The sequence below is a fragment of the Phyllobates terribilis genome, unplaced genomic scaffold, assembly GCF_046119375.1.
Source record: "Phyllobates terribilis strain yellow unplaced genomic scaffold, ASM4611937v1 Scaffold_2__4_contigs__length_985480577, whole genome shotgun sequence".
Lineage (NCBI taxonomy): Eukaryota > Metazoa > Chordata > Amphibia > Anura > Dendrobatidae > Phyllobates > Phyllobates terribilis.
The window spans coordinates 818,942,546-818,962,352 of NW_027362762.1; the positions used below are offsets into that span (position 1 = coordinate 818,942,546).

The 19,807-nt window shown below is 41.8% G+C and overlaps 1 protein-coding gene and 1 long non-coding RNA gene across 2 annotated transcripts in view; one reads left to right on the forward strand and one right to left on the reverse strand.

Moving 5' to 3' along the window:
- SMG6 (SMG6 nonsense mediated mRNA decay factor) overlaps positions 1–19,807 on the forward strand; it is a 289,497-nt gene that overhangs the window by 133,943 nt on the left and 135,747 nt on the right. The window contains exon 13 of the mRNA XM_073667669.1: positions 15,265–15,466. Within this exon, the coding sequence (XP_073523770.1) occupies positions 15,265–15,466 (202 nt within the window). The remainder of the gene's footprint in view (positions 1–15,264; positions 15,467–19,807) is intronic.
- LOC141231153 (uncharacterized) overlaps positions 1–19,807 on the reverse strand; it is a 128,897-nt gene that overhangs the window by 65,084 nt on the left and 44,006 nt on the right. The window lies entirely within an intron of this gene.

A 19,807-nucleotide genomic window follows, 5' to 3' on the forward strand; every position in this document is an offset into this window, starting at 1 on the left:
GTCTAATAATAACATGGGATAAAGGATTTGGATAGTTATTCTCATGATCAACATTTAAATACAATACCTATAGTTTGCATGTGACAGGCAGGTATAGCTGATCGCCCTATACTGTCTATATAGAGGCTTTACATTAGACCTTATGTCACCCCGAGCAGCTCCGAGCGCACTGATAGCTCTGTCAGTGCAGAAAATGCAAAAGATTATGTCCGTGTAATCCATCCATGTTTCTGCCTTGGCTGTCGATCTCTGAGGTAAGTTTTATAATAAAAAAAGGGGGTCTGCTCCCCATAACGCTCTTTAATTAATACCAGCAACCTCTGAGAGGGGACCACTGAAACACTCTGCAACCTATCAAACAGCAGCTGGCCTCCACTCAAACTGACAGTTATATTAAACCCTGGAATTTTAGGCAATAAAAAGTAAATGAACTGTTATTTTTGCCATCCTGCTGAAATAAACAGAGCTTAGGACTCCGTCCATATGTCAATGGGAGGAGGGAGCCAATTGTTATATGCGAGACCCACAGAGCAGGGGCTTGTATCCGAACTCCCATCCACACATGTATATGTGCTGTGACCTGGCCAATCCACTGGTTCTGTACGCCACTTACATATGTCCGTCTACTCACTGAATGTGGGGTGTTACATAAGAAGTCCCTTACATGCTTACTGCAGGGAGCAAGAGCTTAAAATAAGTCCATTGTACAGAAAAATTACTGCCAAGAGTCAAGATTTCCTCACATGTGCTAAAATATGGAGTTGCTAAAATATGTTAAGTAGCTTGGGCAGTTAAACACCTTAAAAGCGGATGTCCTATAATTACATAAACAGTGTTCCTCCGAGATGAAAATTCATCATTTCATCATTGTGCAATATTGCACATTATGGCGCTCTCTATGTTAAGCAAAGGACTAGTTCAGTATTTAGCGATCATCATGCCGAGCCGCTCTCTGAGAAATGGGGTGCATGCCCACAGTTGATACTGGGGTGGCATATGTTAATGCATAAGATTTTTGTCTGACTTTGCCACTTTAGGCACTACATTTTCTTGTATAGTTGAATCATGTTCTCCCTGTGTTTGTGTGGGTTTCCTCCGAGTTCTTTGGTTTCCTCTCACACTTCAAAGACCTACTGATAGGGAATCTAGATTGTGAACCCCAATGGGGACAGTGCCCATAATGTCTGTAAAGCGCTGTGGAATTAATGGCGCTATGTAAGTGAGTAAAATAAATAAACCAAGAGGATTATGCTGTTTTGGGGTTCTTTTTTTTCTACTCTGTTGAATTCTCAGAGTCCCTCCTTAAAATATAATTGTCCTAAGTGCCCGCTTTTTAAAGGAGTAAAGGCCTGAGTGATCCTTACATTATACTTTAATCCCGAGTTTCGACTTATAAAGTAATAGCCTCAGTGCCTCTTGAGAAGTAACAATGCACAGAGTGACCCCCAAAAATGAATGTCCCCAGAGTGCCTGCTAATAAGTAACTGTGCCCCAGGTAAGTGTATACTCTTCTAACCCCAAGTCTCCAATGCGTCGTCCTGCCAAGTTTCATTCTTCTTTGTAAGCACAGGCGGAGGGTTGCAATGATGTAATTGTGCTGACCCGCACGGGGATGTTGTCAGTGTATTCGTACTCCCTCCATAATGTAGGTCACAGGCCTAAAGCGATTGGCGGCCACAAGACTAAAGTGGCCATGGTTTGCTGCTTTATCACAGACTTGAACTACGAGTCGCACAGCTCTAAAGCCACAGGTTGGGGCCCCTTGACCTAAAGGTATTGGCTGCATCTTGGTACCTTTGGTGAGGTTAAGGTTAAGAATATACAATCTCAGGCTATACATTTTAAAATATTTACTATAAGTTACATGTTTTGTTGCTATTTTGGTTTGCACTTTGAATTCAGTGGGTGAACACCCACAAAACAAACACTACTCAATGCTCCAAGTATGCATAATCTGGTTTTGAAAACTGAAACATTGCCTTTGGAACATGCATTTATTTCATCATACTGTGTGGATGGAAATAAATAAAATCCCAAAGCTATACAGCATCTGGCCACTGAGATATTATATTGTGCCAATATAAAAATGGGTAGAAGCCCCCCGTGTGCATGCACCGTTAATACTAACTAAATAATGCTCAGGACTAGTACCAAAATAACTGGATCTACAGACTGTAAGTAATCAGAAGTTGTACTAAGGCTGTGTGCCCACGATGCGTTTTTTAAGCGTGTCCGCAACGGCAAAAACACTGCAGAAACGCTTAAAAAACCGCATGGTAGAAGGCCTGCCATGTTCCCCAATGATAATCCGCATGTGCTGTGCACATGCTGCAGAAATTTCCGCTGCGGATCATCATTGCGGAAAAAAACACAGCACTACCAATTATTTTGCGGAAGCGCTGCGTTTTCTCGGCCATTGACTTGCATTGGAATGCATGGATTACGGATTACTGCGTCTGTACATGCGCATTCCATGCATTTCAATGTGCAGATGGTACCCGGTTCTGGAGGAGAGGAGACTCTCCTCCGGACCCGGGTACCATAGAAACTGTAAAAAAAAAAAAAAAAGAATAAAATAAAAAATAAATATATTTACCTTCTGATGGCCTCCGGTCTCCTTGTCTTCGCTTGCCGGCAGATCGCGGTGGACTGAAGGAGCTGTGCTGACGTCATAGTCATGTGACGACAGGTTCTTCAGTGTAGTGTACCGCGAGCTGCCGGCAAGCCAGGACGGAGCGAATAAAGACTCTAGGGGCCATCGGAAGGTAAGTTTAGATTTCTTTTTTTATTTTTTACCATTCTTTAAGGTCACAGTATATAAATCCATGCCGTTTGCATGGATTCATATAGTGTGACCAAGTTGACAAGCACTTTCCAAGTGATGCTAAAATATCTTGGAAAGCGCTTGATAACCCGCATGCAGAAATGCAAGTGAAGAACGCTTCACATCCGCTTGTCCCTGGCAGGAAAAACGCATGTACAATCCGCATGCGTTTTTTCTGCCAGGGAGATGCAGAAACGCTCAGGAAAAAATCCGGAGCATTTCTGCATCGTGGGCACATAGTCTTACACTCAGTAAATGTTATGTGGCACTTTGATATTGATCCCTGGATTCATTCAGTAAGTCTACAGTCACTGCCAAACAATTTGATAAAGACACAAATTTGGGTTTTCACAGTTTGCTGGTTCAGTGTTTTTAGATCATCTGGTCGGCTGTTTTTTTGGTTACTGAAATACAATTATTATCATTTCAGAAGTTTCTAAACTTTTATTGACATGTCCATCAAGTTTATGCAAAGATTCACTATTTATACCGTTGACCTTTATTTTTCTAGACTTCTGTAATTCGCCTTGACGTGCTGGATATCCGCCAAATCCTGACTGATGAAGTATGATTCTCGTCTCATCAGTGCTTGGTGTCTGTCACAATTTCTGTCTGTCTTTGTCCACGCTCTTTTTGAGGATTGACCACAAGTTTTCAATGGGATTGAGACCTGGGGTGTTTCCTGGTCATGGACCCACAATTTCAATGTTGTATTCAACTAGCAATTTGGTTATCCCTTTTGCCTTGTGACATGGTCTCCATCAGGCTGGAAAAAGCATTATCATCACCAAATTACTCCTGGATCATTGAGAGAAGTTGATCTTGGAGGATGTTTAGATCCCATCCTCTATTCATAGCAGTGTTCTTAGACAAAATTGTGAGTGAGCCCACTGCCTTGGATAAAAATCTACCCCACACATGACTGGTCTCAGGATACTTTACTGTTTGCCTGACGCAGGATTCGAGGTAGGGCTCACCTTTTCTTCTCCGAACAATCATTCTTCCAGATATCCCACACAGTCTGAAGGGGGATTCATCAAAGAGAATGATAAAAAAAAAAAAAACTAAAGTGGCAAATTTTGTGAAAACCAAAATTTGTGTTAGTCTCTAATCATTTGGCCATGACTGTGCAATGCCACACTGTTAGTATAGATATGTAGAGCTAGCTACATGCACGTGGTTACAGACATACATTCATACGGTAACGCATGTGCAGTTGCAATTCCTGACTTAGTTAAAACTTCTGTGGCACCAAATTATGCAAGTGCCACAGAAGTTATATAAAATTAACCTTAAGGAAGTGGACACACACGTATTACGGACTCTGATGGGCATTCTGTTATCCCTACACACCTGCTGTAGGTTTTTCCCCTTTTGCTTATAATTTTTGCTAGTTTACAGCAGTAAATTGTGTTTTTCTCCTTGTTCCCCCAAAAATCCAGGAATAATAACCATGAGCACGATTAGATATGTGCTGGTGTCTGGGTTTTGTGTTGTGCCAGAGAATCCATGACAAATAGTAGAAATTGGCCCGATGTTTGACTACTTTATGCGCCTAATAAATCTTTGTTGGCACGCTTAAAGGACTTTGAATTTTTACTTTTTATCATAGGGACACTGTCTGATTAGAATGGGAGTATGCGTACTTTTGTCTGGCATTTATACATAGACATATTTTTATATTTGCTAAACTATCTACTGAAACGACGCAACGTTTTCCTAGTAGTCTAGTCACGAGGTGGCAATATTTTGTTGCCGTAGCACATTTTTGTAATAAGAAATATGAAATGTAGGTTATACTCATTCAGTTTTACATGTTTGTGATCCTGATGGAGTAACTTCATAGCCAACGCTCTACTCTAGGTTGTGCGTTGTATGGTTTTGTTTGTGGCAATGTTATCACTTTAATGGTGTAGAGGCTCCATTTACAATGGAAGAAAAGCACATCAAGCAAAACTTCTGTTCTAAATCCTTACAAATAACAAATCCTATTTGGATATGCAACGGATCCATTTTAAAAGGGAATCTGTCACTAGGTTTTTGCTATGTAATCTGGGTGCATTATGATGTAAGACCAGAGACCCTGATTCCAGCTTCTTTTTGTTATGACTGCCAAAGCACATTCACACCTGTAACGTACAAACCAGGAAGACAAATACCTGAACCAGACAGATCCCTGTTCAGACTATGAAAAAGCCCTTCTCTGACCCTCGTCTGTCCCTGCCTGACCACGGAGGTTGGCACCCTAAGATAACGCAATGGTGCCCCAGCTCGATGGCGGCATACCCTGAATGTCCTTAGCAGCTTCTAGGATCGCTAGAGTAGCAATTCCCTAAGGAATAAAGGAATCACACACACAGCAACTGCAACCAACACAAACTACAGCACAGTGAATGAATTCAAGAAAGACCATCACCAGCAGAAAATACCAGTTGGGGAAGCTATCCAAAGCTGCACCAGAAAGGTAATAGGACAGACAGAGTAAATGAAAGATACCTGTTACCCAAAACCGACAAACAAAGATAAAAGAACTAAAACACCCAAAGAAAAGGTGAATCTGCTGTGGTTCATCGAAAAGAGAAGCCGATCACAGAACCAAGGATCCGAATCCAGAAGCATTACACTTTTACTGGTCTACATGCTTTCATTTTGATAAAACACCTGTTTTTTGTTCTGCTGTAGGATCTATCCGTTGTCTGAATGCTAAGCTCTATGTGGATAGGGTTATGCAGAGCTCGTGAATATTGAGGACTGCCTGGCAGGAGATAGTCCGTGATAAAATTGTTGTTTTATTAGCAGGAGATTATCAAAACTACAGCAAGCAATCCAGCAAGTGCCACATTGCTGGAATTGGGCTCTCTGCCCATACATTACGTTGCTGTTAGATTAGGTGGCAAAAACCTGGTGACAGATTCCCTTTAAAGGGGTTTTCCCACGAACAAAAGTTGATTTTAATCAATAAATCTTGGAATAATAACTTTCACAATGGATATGTTTAAATAATAATGTTCCTGTGCTGAGATAATCTCATAAATGTGCCCCTGCTGTGTACTGTGTAATAGCTGTGTCTGACTGTACAGGAACATGATCTGATCATACCACAGCTCCTGGGCAGGGGAGGAAGCAAAAGAGTATACAGACATTACAGCATGGGATCACAGCTGATACTTTTGTGAGGTAAAACATTTGCTTGCCTGGTTTTAAGTAATGTTTTACTTCAAAGAATTAGCTGCGATCCTGTGCTGTAATGTCCGTATACTGATCCGTATGTCCGTATGATCTGACCATGTTCCTGTACGGTCAGACACGGCCATTACACAATACACAGCAGGGCACATTTATAAGATTATCTCAGCACAGGAGCATTTTATTTAAACACATCCGATTGTGAAAATTATTATTATTCAAAGATCTATTGATTAAAATTAACTTTTGTTCGTGGGAAAACCCCTTTGTGTGAATTCCACTTTGTCTGATCCTAAAACTGAATAGAGAAATGTAACTAACACATGTGTGAACGTGGACTTCTGTGTAATTCCCTCCCTCCCTTAAACGAAATCTGTCAGCAGGTTTTTGCTATGTCAGCTGAGGACAGCATGGGGTACGGGTTAAAACGGTGGACTGAAAGATGTCACATGTCCGGCTGTTGCTGTTCTTCACTGAGACTGAAGCTTTAATCACCTAGTGATTACTATTGCTAGGACTATACCATGTGAGCCCTAGTCCGACTCTGCGCTCTTCTATGATAAGCAATCCACTGTCTATACCCATTGTATATACAGAACCTGGTGTGGGTGGAGGCAGCTTTCTCAGCTCTGCTGCATTGCGAAGTCTAGAAACCCTGTGTCAGAACTGCTACACTCAGTAATCTAAGTGATACATCACTGGATTCATGGTCTCTTTCCCTACATCATCCTGCTCTCAGATGAGGTAGCAAAAACCTGCTGACAGATTCCCTTTTAAATGACGTGGGTTTTTCATATCACAAACCAACCAGTACATTGTCAGACTAGTTGCTATGTATACCCCGACTAAACTGTTCAGTTTTGTTGACCGGTTTGTCCTTCTCATCCACTTTGTCTGATTTTATTCTCTGCCAAATTGGCGCTTCGCTCAGAGCAGAAAATGGGGGGAGGTGCAGCAGTACATGACATGTACCTAGGGTATTGCCATGTTAATAGGATCTCTGAAGTAGACACATCATCTCAACCAATAGACTAAACCTTTGTTTACCTGTGGAGTGTTTGAAATCTTTCTCGTTAGGTGGCTGTAGTATAGTGAATCTGATAGTTGGCGCATGATTCGTTATTTGCCTTTCTACGGTAGATAATTGTGCACGTTAGACTTTTTATAACCCCATATGCCTGTGTTAATATACACAAGTCTGCGCTAAGGGGAGAGGTCAGGAGATCACCTGGGAACGTTCCTCATTGAAGATTATTGAGCTGAGCTTTGGGAGAGTGTAGCTCTGTTATCAAGGGTAATATACATTCTCTTTGGGCTATACTGTCAAACCTGATCAATGTTGGGCCCTTCTGTCACTATACAGTGCTCCTCATTACTTTCTTCTTGCCTGCCCTATTTCCATTCTGTCCCTATACAGTGCTTCTCATTACTTTCTTCTTGCATGCTCTTTCTATTCTGTCTCTATAGATTGCTCCTCATTACTTTCTTCTTGCATGCTCTCTTTCCATTCTGTCCCTATACAGTGCTCATTACTTTCTTTTTGCCTGCCCTCTTTCCATTCTGTCCCTATACAGTGCTTCTCATTACTTTCTTCTTGCATGCTCTTTCCATTCTGTCTCTATAGATTGCTCCTCATTACTTTCTTCTTGCCTGCCCTCTTTCCATTCTGTCCCTATACAGTGCTCCTCATTACTTTCTTCTTGCCTGCCCTCTTTCCATTTTGTCTCTATACAGTGCTCCTCATTACTTTCTTCTTGCCTGCCCTCTTTCCATTTTGTCTCTGTACAGTGCTCCTCATTACTTTCTTTTTGCCTGCCCTCTTTCCATTCTGTCCCTATACAGTGCTCCTCATTACTTTCTTCTTGCCTGCCCTCTTTCCATTCTGTCCCTATACAGTGCTCCTCATTACTTTCTTCTTGCATGCTCTTTCCATTCTGTCCCTATACAGTGCTCCTCATTACTTTCTTCTTGCATGCTCTTTCCATTCTGTCCCTATACAGTGCTCCTCATTACTTTCTTTTTGCCTGCCCTCTTTCCATTCTGTCCCTATACAGTGCTCCTCATTACTTTCTTCTTGCTTGCCCTTTTTCCATGCTGTCCCTATACAGTGCTCCTCATTACTTTCTTCTTGCCTGCTCTCTTTCAATTCTGTCCCTATACAGTGCTCATTACTTTCTTCTTGCATGCTCTCTTTCCATTCTGTCCCTATACAGTGCTCATTACTTTCTTTTTGCCTGCCCTCTTTCCATTCTGTCCCTATACAGTGCTTCTCATTACTTTCTTCTTGCATGCTCTTTCCATTCTGTCCCTATACAATGCTCCTCATTACTTTCTTCTTGCCTGCCCTCTTTCCATTCTGTCCCTATACTGTTCTCCTCATTACTTTCTTCTTGCATGCTCTTTCCATTCTGTCCCTATACAGTGCTCCTCATTACTTTCTTTTTGCCTGCCCTCTTTCCATTCTGTCCCTATACAGTGCTTCTCATTACTTTCTTCTTGCATGCTCTTTCCATTCTGTCCCTATACAATGCTCCTCATTACTTTCTTCTTGCCTGCCCTCTTTCCATTCTGTCCCTATACTGTTCTCCTCATTACTTTCTTCTTGCATGCTCTTTCCATTCTGTCCCTATACAGTGCTCCTCATTACTTTCTTCTTGCCTGCCCTCTTTCCATTTTGTCTCTGTACAGTGCTCCTCATTACTTTCTTCTTGCATGCTCTTTCCATTCTGTCCCTATACAGTGCTCCTCATTACTTTCTTCTTGCCTGCCCTCTTTCCATTCTGTCCCTATACAGTGCTCCTCATTACTTTCTTCTTGCCTGCCCTCTTTCCATTTTGTCTCTATACAGTGCTCCTCATTACTTTCTTCTTGCCTGCCCTCTTTCCATTTTGTCTCTGTACAGTGCTCCTCATTACTTTCTTTTTGCCTGCCCTCTTTCCATTCTGTCCCTATACAGTGCTCCTCATTACTTTCTTCTTGCCTGCCCTCTTTCCATTCTGTCCCTATACAGTGCTCCTCATTACTTTCTTCTTGCCTGCCCTCTTTCCATTTTGTCTCTATACAGTGCTCCTCATTACTTTCTTTTTGCCTGCCCTCTTTCCATTTTGTCTCTATACAGTGCTCCTCATTACTTTCTTCTTGCATGCTCTTTCCATTCTGTCCCTATACAGTGCTTCTCATTACTTTCTTCTTGCATGCTCTTTCCATTCTGTCCCTATACAGTGCTCCTCATTACTTTCTTCTTGCCTGCCCTCTTTCCATTCTGTCCCTATACAGTGCTCATTACTTTCTTCTTGCTTTTCTTTCCATTCTGTCCCTATACAGTGCTCCTCATTACTTTCTTCCTGCCTGCCCTCTTTCCATTCTGTCCCTATACAGTGCTTCTCATTACTTTCTTCTTGCCTGCCCTCTTTCCATTCTGTCCCTATACAGTGCTCCTCATTACTTTCTTTTTGCCTGCCCTCTTTCCATTCTGTCCCTATACAGTTCTCCTCATTACTTTCTTCTTGCCTGCCCTCTTTCCATTCTGTCCCTATACAGTGCTCCTCATTACTTTCTTCTTGCATGCTCTTTCCATTCTGTCCCTATACAGTGCTTCTCATTACTTTCTTCTTGCCTGCCCTCTTTCCATTCTGTCCCTATACAGTGCTCCTCATTACTTTCTTCTTGCATGCTCTTTCCATTCTGTCCCTATACAGTGCTCCTCATTACTTTCTTCCTGCCTGCCCTCTTTCCATTCTGTCCCTATACAGTGCTCCTCATTACTTTCTTCTTGCCTGCCCTCTTTCCATTCTGTCCCTATACAGTGCTCCTCATTACTTTCTTCTTGCCTGCCCTCTTTCCATTCTGTCCCTATACAGTTCTCCTCATTACTTTCTTCTTGCCTGCCCTCTTTCCATTCTGTCCCTATACAGTTCTCCTCATTACTTTCTTCTTGCATGCTCTTTCCATTCTGTCCCTATACAGTGCTTCTCATTACTTTCTTCTTGCCTGCCTTCTTTCCTTTCTTTCCCCCTCTTTGCCTCTCCTCTTCTGATTGTCTATTTCTCTGCCTCTCTTCTTGTCACAGTTGTGTTCGCCTTGTTTACTTTGCTAGCCTTTTCTGTGTGACTTGGCGCTGTTTTTTGGCACTGGATGTGTGTGAACCGGAAGTGCTCGGCCCAAAGCGGGCAGCAAGGGCATTCCGAGGGTTAAAGGCAAGGACGTGCAACTTTATCTCCCAGGAGGCCTGTGCCCCCCACTTCTCATGCATCCGCTCTGTTCTGATAGCTGTCAGACCTGAGGGGCAGAACAGGATCTCTCTTAGGGGTTATGTCAAGTTCAGTCCTTTTAACTATTAAAACACTATTTGGCTTTGCAGAGTCCACGCTGTTCCCATTACCTCACTGACCAGCTTTCCCACTGTTTATATCATCCCATGTTTTTTTTTCATCTGCACGTTTTTGACAGATTTTAGAGGGCTTGAAGATGAACCCTTCTGACAGGAAAAGATGTGAAGGGGGAACTTTTCATTCTACTGTGGGGAGAGGAATTACATGTCAGTGGTACACAGTGTTCTTAGGAGCTGCCATCACGTGCTCAGTGGCAAGATGTTTTTTGTCAGCGGGCGTTTCCTGGTGTAAAACCTCGGCCAAATTGAGGCAGTTTCAGAGATTTGGCACCTGGAGCCTCCTCACTTATTGCTCAGATCTTTCGTTACAATAAGTTTCCATCTTTTGTACGGTTCCCCCGGCTGATGCTTTCCCTGGGTCAGATGAACCAGTGTTTGTGTAACTGCTCCTCTCTTCCATTTTCCTCCAACTAAACGAGTTAATCTAATTTTATGTGTTTGTCATTAACTTGTGTATACTAAATATGTTTCTCTTTTATTTTGCTTTCATTTGAAAGACTTGTCTTGACCTTCGGAGTTTTTTATTGGAACCTTTTACTCTATTTTGGGGTTAGCGATAAGAGAACATTTATGAAATTTTTTGGTTTGGGAAATAAGAATTAAAATCTTGCTTCTTAAAGAACCCCTCCTATGAATATGTTTTTGTTTGGTGTGCAGGGCTGTATTTTGTGCTCATGCTGCCGTAGGCACTCAAAGTCCTGACGCCCCCTACTGATAAGTCAGACTAAAATTGCCCATACCCTTTAGATCAGGGTTCCCCAACTCCAGTCCTCAAGGCCCACCAACAGGTCATGTTTTCAGGATTTCCTTAGTATTGCACAGGTGATGGAATTATTGCCTGTGCAGGTGATGCAATTATCACCTGTGTAATACTAAGGAAATCCTGAAAACATGACCTGTTGGTGGGCCTTGAGGACTGGAGTTGGGGAACCCTGCTTTAGATAATAGTTAAAGCCCCCCCATACACACCAGACTGTCATCCAAACTCGCCGGTATCACCGGGTTCAGGTGACTGTCTAAGAGCACCTGCACAGACAGGTCATTAACGTAGAAATTCTAGACATCCTTTTTTATTTTAATAATATAAAATACCTTAGACATTCATTTTTCAAAATTCTGAGTGTAAAATTTCCTTATTAAAGTCGAGCTAGTAAATTCAATTAAAGTGGTCTTATAGGTGCTGTCAAAAGCTTGTTGGTTGCCTGCAGGTACCGAACACATGCATTAAGAAAACAATGTAAGTGCCGCTAATAGTGTTGTTGGAAATAAGTTTACTTGTCTTAATAGATTCAGCCCCTTCCTTTTCATGTAGATTTTTTTACTCTGTTGTTAAAAGGCGGAATTACTCTTTTTAAATGTTACACCACCAGTCATGTGAGCTTTCACTGAAAAACCTCTCATCAGGCATCAATTGGACCTAATTTACATTTTGGGTTATTGTATAGTAATATAGCCACAGATAAAATTACTTGTAATGGGGAAAAACCTTCCTGAAGGCTGAGAAGAGTTGTCCCACATATGAAAAAAAATCTCCAGAGTGATGCACACCATTATTTTAAATATATGAATGTAAAAAAAAAAAAACATATTCTAGTGTAGTTTTTATTTCTTTTAGTCTTAGCCCTTCCCTGTTCTACAGAGAAAATAGTTTCTCTGTAACTATTTTAAATAGTAATGTCTGTTTGTCTGCACATGCTTCTGATTACCGCACAGCATCGGCTTCGTCACTGCCCACTCACTATGCGGCATGAGCGGGGACGGAGCAATGAAGCTACTGAGCTACATACACATATATATAATGTATGTGTATCTATAATTATATAAATATTCCTCTTACTATTTTTAAGGAGTAAATGGTGACAAGACTGAAAAGTCTGTCATGTGAAAAGTTTCTGTTATCTTTGTGACCACATTGGAAAGATCTCCCGATATACACTGTGTGCAGAATTATTAGGCAAGTTGTATTTTAGAGGATAATTTTTATTATTGATCAACTGTGTTCTCAATCAACCCAAAAGATCCCAAAAATATTAAGCTTGGATATTTATGAAAGTTGGAGTGTTTTTTTTTAGATTTGGCTATCTTAGGGGGATATCTGTTTGTGCAGGTAACTATTACTGTGCAGAATTATTAGGCAACTTAATAAAAACCAAATATAATCCCATCTCACTTGTTTATTTTCACCAGGTAAACCAATATCAGTGCACAAAATTTAGAAATAAACATTTCTGACTTATGCAAAAGCAAAAACCAAAAAAATTTGTGATCAATATAGCCACCTTTCTTTATGATGACACTCAACAGCCTTCAATCCATAGATTCTGTCAGTTGCTTGATCTGTTTTCGATCAACATTGCGTGCAGCAGCCACCACAGCCTCCCAGACACTGTTCCGAGAGGTGTACTGTTTTCCCTCCCTGCAGATCTCACATTTTATGATGGACCACAGGTTCTCTGTGGGGTTCAGATCAGGTGAACAAGGGGGCCATGTCATTATTTTTTTTTCTTTTAGACCTTTACTTGCCAGCCACGCTGTGGAGTAGTTGGATGCGTGTGATGGAACATTGTCCTGCATGAAAATCATGTTTTTCTTGAACGATACCGACTTCTTCCTGTACCACTGCTTGAAGAAGTTGTCTTCCAGAAACTGGCAGTAGGTCTGGGAGTTGAGCTTCACTCCATCCTCAACCCGAAAAGGTCCCACAAGTTCATCTTTGATGATACCAGCCCATACCAGTACCCCACCTCCACCTTGCTGGCATCTGAGTCGGAGTGGAGCTCTCTGCCCTTTACTGATCCAGCCTCTGGCCCATCAAGAGTCACTCTCATTTCATCAGTCCATAAAACCTTTGAAAAATCAGTCTTAAGATATTTCTTGGCCCATTCTTGATGTTTTATCTTATGTTTCTTGTTCAAAGGTGGTGGTTTTTCAGCCTTCCTTACCTTGGCCATGTCCCTGAGTATCGCACACCTTGTTCTTTTTAATACTCCAGTAACGTTGCAGCTCTGAAATATGGCAAAACTGATGGCGAATGGCATCTTGGCAGCTTCATGCTTGATTTTCCTCAATTCAGGGCAGTTATTTTGCGCCTTTTTTGGCCAACACGCTTCTTGCGACCCTGTTGGCTATTTGCCATGAAACGCTTGATTGTTCGGTGATCGCTTCAAAAGTTTGGAAATTTCAAGACTGCTTCATCCCTCTGCAAGACATCTCACAATTTTGGACTTTTCAGATCCCGTCAAATCTCTCTTCTGACCCATTTTGCCAAAGGAAAGGAAGTTGCCTAATAATTAAGCACACCTTATATAGGGTGTTGATGTCATTAGTCAACACCCCTCCTCATTACAGAGATGCACATCACCAGATTTACTTAATTGGTAGTTGGCTCTCAAGCCTATGCAGCCTGGAGTAGGACAACATGTATACAAAGTATCATGTGATCAAAATACTCATTTGCCTAATAATTCTGCACGCGGTGTATACCTCCAATAGACTGTGGCTACTTAAATATGCAGTTGGCTACTTTGCTAATAGTCTCCCATTTATATGAATCCGTATAGTGCACAATGTCCGATTTTTTTGCCTTTCATTGGAATAATGAAAAAAAAAAAAAAGGATATAAGAATTTATACCAAGCTGACCAAAGACCAGACGATCATTCGTTGCACCAGATGAATTGAGCCCCATGGATATTGAATACGTTTCCTTTCTCATCTTATTTTCTGTCTGTAACATTTCTGATCAGTGGGGGCAGTTTGTTGCCTTCTTGCCCTGAGAATTTCCGTTGCCTGCTTTTGTCTTTTATAATAGTTGACTGATTATGAATCGTTAAAAAAAATCTGCATAAGTTGGAAACCCGTTGCCACATTTCTGACTTAATCTTAAGACTTGCCCTAAAAGTTAAAAAAACTCCTTTTAAACAGTTATTCCTAGCATTGCATGTCATCCCCTATCCATAACCTGTGCGACAACCAACGATCCCAAAAATCTGGCTTTAAAATGAAGTGGAGGCGCACATACTCAGTCACCACTCCATCCCTGCAGAGCATTTTAGAGGCCTGTTTCGTGGGATTAGTGGGGGGTCTTGGCAATCAAACCTTCTGTATAGGTGCTAACTTACAATGTTATGGGCAGCACTGCTCAGTGGTTAGCACTGCAGACTTGCAGCTCTGGGGTCCTGGACTTAAATACCACCAAGGAACAACATCTACAAGGAGTTTGTATGTTCTCCTCATGTTTGTGTGGATTTCCTCTTGGTTCTCCGGTTTCCTCCCACAGTCCAAAGACATACTGATAGGGAATGTAGATTGTGAACCCCAATGGGGATAGCGATGATAACGTCTGCAAATTGTCTGAATTGTAAAGCGCTGCGGAATATGTTGAAGCTATATAGTTAAATAGATTATTATTAACTGCACAAAAAGTATGAGTTTGGTGCAAAGGTCTGTAAAAAGTCATAATCTTCCCAGCCTCCATGAGTGCTGGCAGCAAAGTTTTCTTTTAAGTAAAATATCCTGAATCATTATAGCAAATCAGAAGGAAACTTGATCAAGCTCCATTTTTTTCTGAATTTTTTGCATTTCTTTACTAAAAATTAGTGCTGGATTTTAAGAGTTTCTAAATTATCAGGTTCTGAATTATCAGTGGGTTTCCTCCGGGTTCTCCGGTTTCCTCCCACACTCCAAAGACATACTGATAGTGGATTTAGATTGTGAGCCCCAATGGGGACAGTGCCGATAATGTATGTAATGCGTTGTAGAATTAATGGCGCTATATAAGTGAGTAAAATAAATTAATAAATCAGAATGTCACTGTATTGTATTTAGAATTAATAGTGTTTTTTTTTTGCTTGTGTCTTTCACAGGTCAGCTGTCGATGTGTGGATGGCGTTGGCGGACTTCTGTAACACACTGACAAACGTGAACCAGTCAGAAGTCCCACTTTATAAGGACCCTGATGACGACCTCTCTCTCCTGATCCTGGAAGAAGATAGACTTCTCTCTGGATTTGTTCCTCTCCTTGCCGCTCCTCAAGAGCCTTGTTATGTAGAGAAAACCTCGGACAAGGTCAGTGTAGAACAAATTGGCTGTCGTCTCTTTTCCCGTATAGCGTCCTTAAAGCTCATCTTAGCTTCTTGTGCCTCATCCCATTAAATCTCGGGAAGTCTACTCTGAGTAATGAATACGGTGAAGTCGTTGATTGAGAGCGCTAAGGGAAAATATTGACCTTTTCACTGCTGACTTCCAGCTCTATGTCATAAGTAAAAAGGTCAATGGTTTCCTTTGGGCACTGTATATGAGTTTGCTAGCACGTGTGCGCTGTTTATAGTGCATAGCTCTCTGACATGTATGTTGTGTTGTATGTATTTGGGGCTTAAGTGCTGCTATACAGTCTCAAGCTGTGTCCGCGCTCTGGCTCGCTGAACGTCCCATCACTTCCTCACGAGCAGCTTGTATTGGCAGCGTTCTCACTTAGCTCCAAATGGTTTGCATCATGCATACCCCCCTCCCCTCCGCTCACCCTTTTCATCCACCACAGAACTCTCATCCAGGATATCTGCCAGGGCTCTTTTTTTTGTCCTTTTTTATTTTTTTTTCGAAGAGGAAAGTGATAAATAGCTGACTAGAGAGAAGTAGAAACTGTGTGTGAACTCCTTTTTTTTTCCCTTTAAAAAAAATCAAGTTATTCCCTTATGTGTCGGCGCTGACTGAAACGGTTGCTTTGCTGGCGCGATCAGTGATTACTGGCCCAGGTTGGCTGGCATGGACTGTGTTCTGTTAAGATAAACACATTTTGGGGTGAGCGAACCCATAAGGGCTTTGTAGAAAATAGCGTCTCGCAACACATGCCAAGCCTTACTACATTTACACATGTAAACTCTCTCTGCACCTTCCAAGATGGCCTGACTGCATCTCATGGCTAGGAAATGAATATAAAGTTTCTTATCTGTAGTACAGTTTATGGTTTCTATCAGATCAGTAAGCCCAAAGCGGCTTTTACATGGGTGTATTAGGATCCCCATTTTGTGCAAAGCCACCATAGGGCTACCATAGAGGTGCATATCCAACGAAAAATCCTTCTGCTATATAGGTTTAATATTTGCTTACTTGGGAGAACATCTCATGACATAGGTCACCCTATGGAGCCTGTGGGGACACAGAGGATATTCAGTTGTATGGCCGCCATATACTGTGTATTCAGTGCTACACTGTGCATGAGCCCTATATCGCCTAATACATTAAAGACTCCCATACACATTAGTCTTCTTTCAGCTGAACCCCCCGATATTAACGGGTTTGACCAGCGGTCTAACGTGTATTGGGGTCTCCTGACTGACCCCAGTTTATGATGTTGGGGGACAGAAGGATCTGCCATGTCCTATTTCGGACTACCCATCCTTTTGTTCTCGAAGAGATAGGCCACCACCAGAGATGTATTTTGTATATAGAAAATTTGGGGAGATGACTGCCAGCCAAACAGCTATGTAAATTGTATTGGGGGGGATACATTTAGACATTTGTAAATACTTCTGGGGGTTCCTGGATATAGGTCAGATCACGTGAAAGATTTTTAGGAACTTCCTATAATTTTATAGAAGAACAGCAGTAGCCTAAAGTGAACAAAAAAGGGTTTTACCTGGGCAGGAAAAAACTGTAGGGTTTTATTTCCCATGAAAATAGTGCCAGACTTTTAAGAAGTTTAGTAATTCAGAGTAACATTAATTGCTATGAAACTTGGCAGACTAACTGGGAAGATGGAAGTATGGGAGGTGACGCTGTAATTATAAAGTTGAAAGATCGTGGGCAAGTTCCGACTTTATCTTGAGGCTCCCTGGTTGGTGTAGGACGGAAAATGAAGCAAATCAGCTGCTTCTTATTTTACAAGCACGGTAAAACTTTTCAAGAAGTCAATCAGTGTTATTTTACAGGTCAGATGATCTTTCACAGGCTGGGGTCACGCTGCCGTTGATTCTCTCATCCGAGAGAATCTGGCTGATTATGTAAATGACAGTCTGATCAGAGTGTGATCCGAATCTCTCAAATGAGGAGAAGATGGAGAAAAAAATGTCTCCATCTTCTCCATTGCTTCAGTGCGTGGAAATCGGACCGTACTCGGATGTCATCAGAGTGCAGTCTGATGATTTCCACAGACTCATTGACTTACAAGGACAAGTGCGATCCAAATATCTGATCAAACTCTGACATGCTGCAATTTTTTCCGTGGTCTGGAGAACCATAGACTAACACTGGTTCGAGGGTGATCTACTTGAACAGATAATACGGTGGAATGAGCGAGGCCGTATAAAGTTATCAGGACAACCATAATGTGTAAAATACTGATTTAAAGCCTTTATAGGTACATTGGAAAATTCAGTGACCTCGTCAGGATTATGGGCTGAAGACATCAATAGATCTGGTTTCATATCTCCGTTTTCTGTCACGGGGGTTAATGTGGAAGCATCACTAGGCTTGAACTATGCTGTATTCTTTTTTTCTTTTCCTCCGGAGCAGCGCTGCGTTGTATTGTAGCTGAGCCTAATACTCGCTTGTTAAAGTCAATATTTTGTTTTGAAAAAAAAAAGAAAAGGAGCAAAGCTGCAGAAGGATCTCCCCGAGGCAGCGTCTGACCGAGCAAACTGCTCAACTGCTGCTCCAATCTGTTTTTTTCATTTTCAACTTTTCTTGGCTGTGGAGTGAGATTAAGGGGAATACTCTTTCCCCAGATAACCATCCGTTCAGGACTGGGAGCGTGTGGATTAAAACCAGACGTTGTGTGATTAATACCTCAGCTTATGGGGTGAGACACTACTTCCTAAAAGCAAAAGGAGGGAAGAATCAGGGGGGGAAATGGCAGAGGGCAAAGTGCGCATTATTTTCCTCCATTGGTACTGTAGTATAGTTACATAGTTAGTAAAGCCGAATAAAGACTTGCGTCCATCAAGTTCGACCTGTTAGTTCTGTAATTGCTAAAGTTGATCCAGAGGAGGGCAAAAACCCCAAATGATTTAGCCAATCTTCACCTGAGGAAAAATTCCCTCCCGACTCTGAAACCAGCAGTCAGAATAAATCCCTGTATCAACCTACTATTTTATTTTATTTTTAAGTATATGCAGAAATCTGCCTGGTATCTAGAAATGCATCCAGTCCCCGCTTGAACTGGTGTAGTGAATCCGACATTACCGTCTCCTCACTCAGTGAATTCCATATTCTCACTGCTCTTACCGTAAAGAACCCCTTCCTGTGCTGGTGCTGAAACCTTTTCTCTTCTAGTCTTAGTGAATGCCCTCTTGTTACCGTAATATCCCTCCTTTTGAACAAATCCCGGGCAAGGTCTCTGAACTGTCCCCTAACATATTTGTACACATTTATTATGTCCCCCCTCAACCTTCTCTTTTCCAGGCTGAATAGTCCTAGTTTTGCCAACCTCTCTGGGTATTGCAGTCCCTCCATTCCCCTTATTAATTTTGTTGCCCTCCTTTGTACCTTTTCAAGCTCATTTATATCCTTTCTATATATTGGGGCCCATAACTGAGCACAGTATTCCAAGTGTGGTCTGACCAGTGCTTTGTACAGTGGAAGAACAATGTTCTCAGCCTTTGCAGCTATACCTCTTCTGATACATCCCATTACCCTGTTTGCCCTTACAGCAGCGGCCTGACTTTGGGCACTCCAATTTAGTTTGCTATCAATCAAGATGCCCAAGTCCTTCTCCATCTCTGAATTCCCCAATGGTTTCCCATTCAGTGAGTACTGGTGACTTCCATTTTTCCTTCCCATATGTATGACCTTACATTTCTCCTCGTTAAACCTCATTTGCCATTTAATGCTCCACCTACCCAGCTTATCCAAATCCCTCTGAAGGTCTTCACTATCCTCTTTTGTATTAATTGTTTTACATAACTTTGTGTCATCTGCAAATATTGATATTTTACTATTTATCCCGTTGACTATGTCGTTAATAAAGATATTAAATAACATTGGGCCTAGTACAGACCCCTGTGGTACCCCACTAGTGACGCTTACCCAATCTGAGTATATTCCATTTATAACCACCCTCTGCCTTCTATCCTTTAGCCAGTTAGCTACCCACTTGCAGACATTTTCCCCCAGCCCCATCATTCTCATTTTGTATACCAACCTATTATGTGGCACGCTATCGAACGCTTTTGAGAAGTCGAGATACACGACATCCACTGGTTCCCCCTGATCTACTCGAGAGCTAACCTCCTCGTAGAAGTCAATCAGGTTAGTTTGGCAGGAGCGATTCCTCATGAATCCATGTTGGTTCGGGGTTAATAGATTATTAGCATCAAGATGCTCCATGATTGCCTCATTAATAAAGAATTCAAAAATTTTGCCCACAACGGACGTCAGACTCACCGGCCGATAGTTTCCGGCGTCACTTTT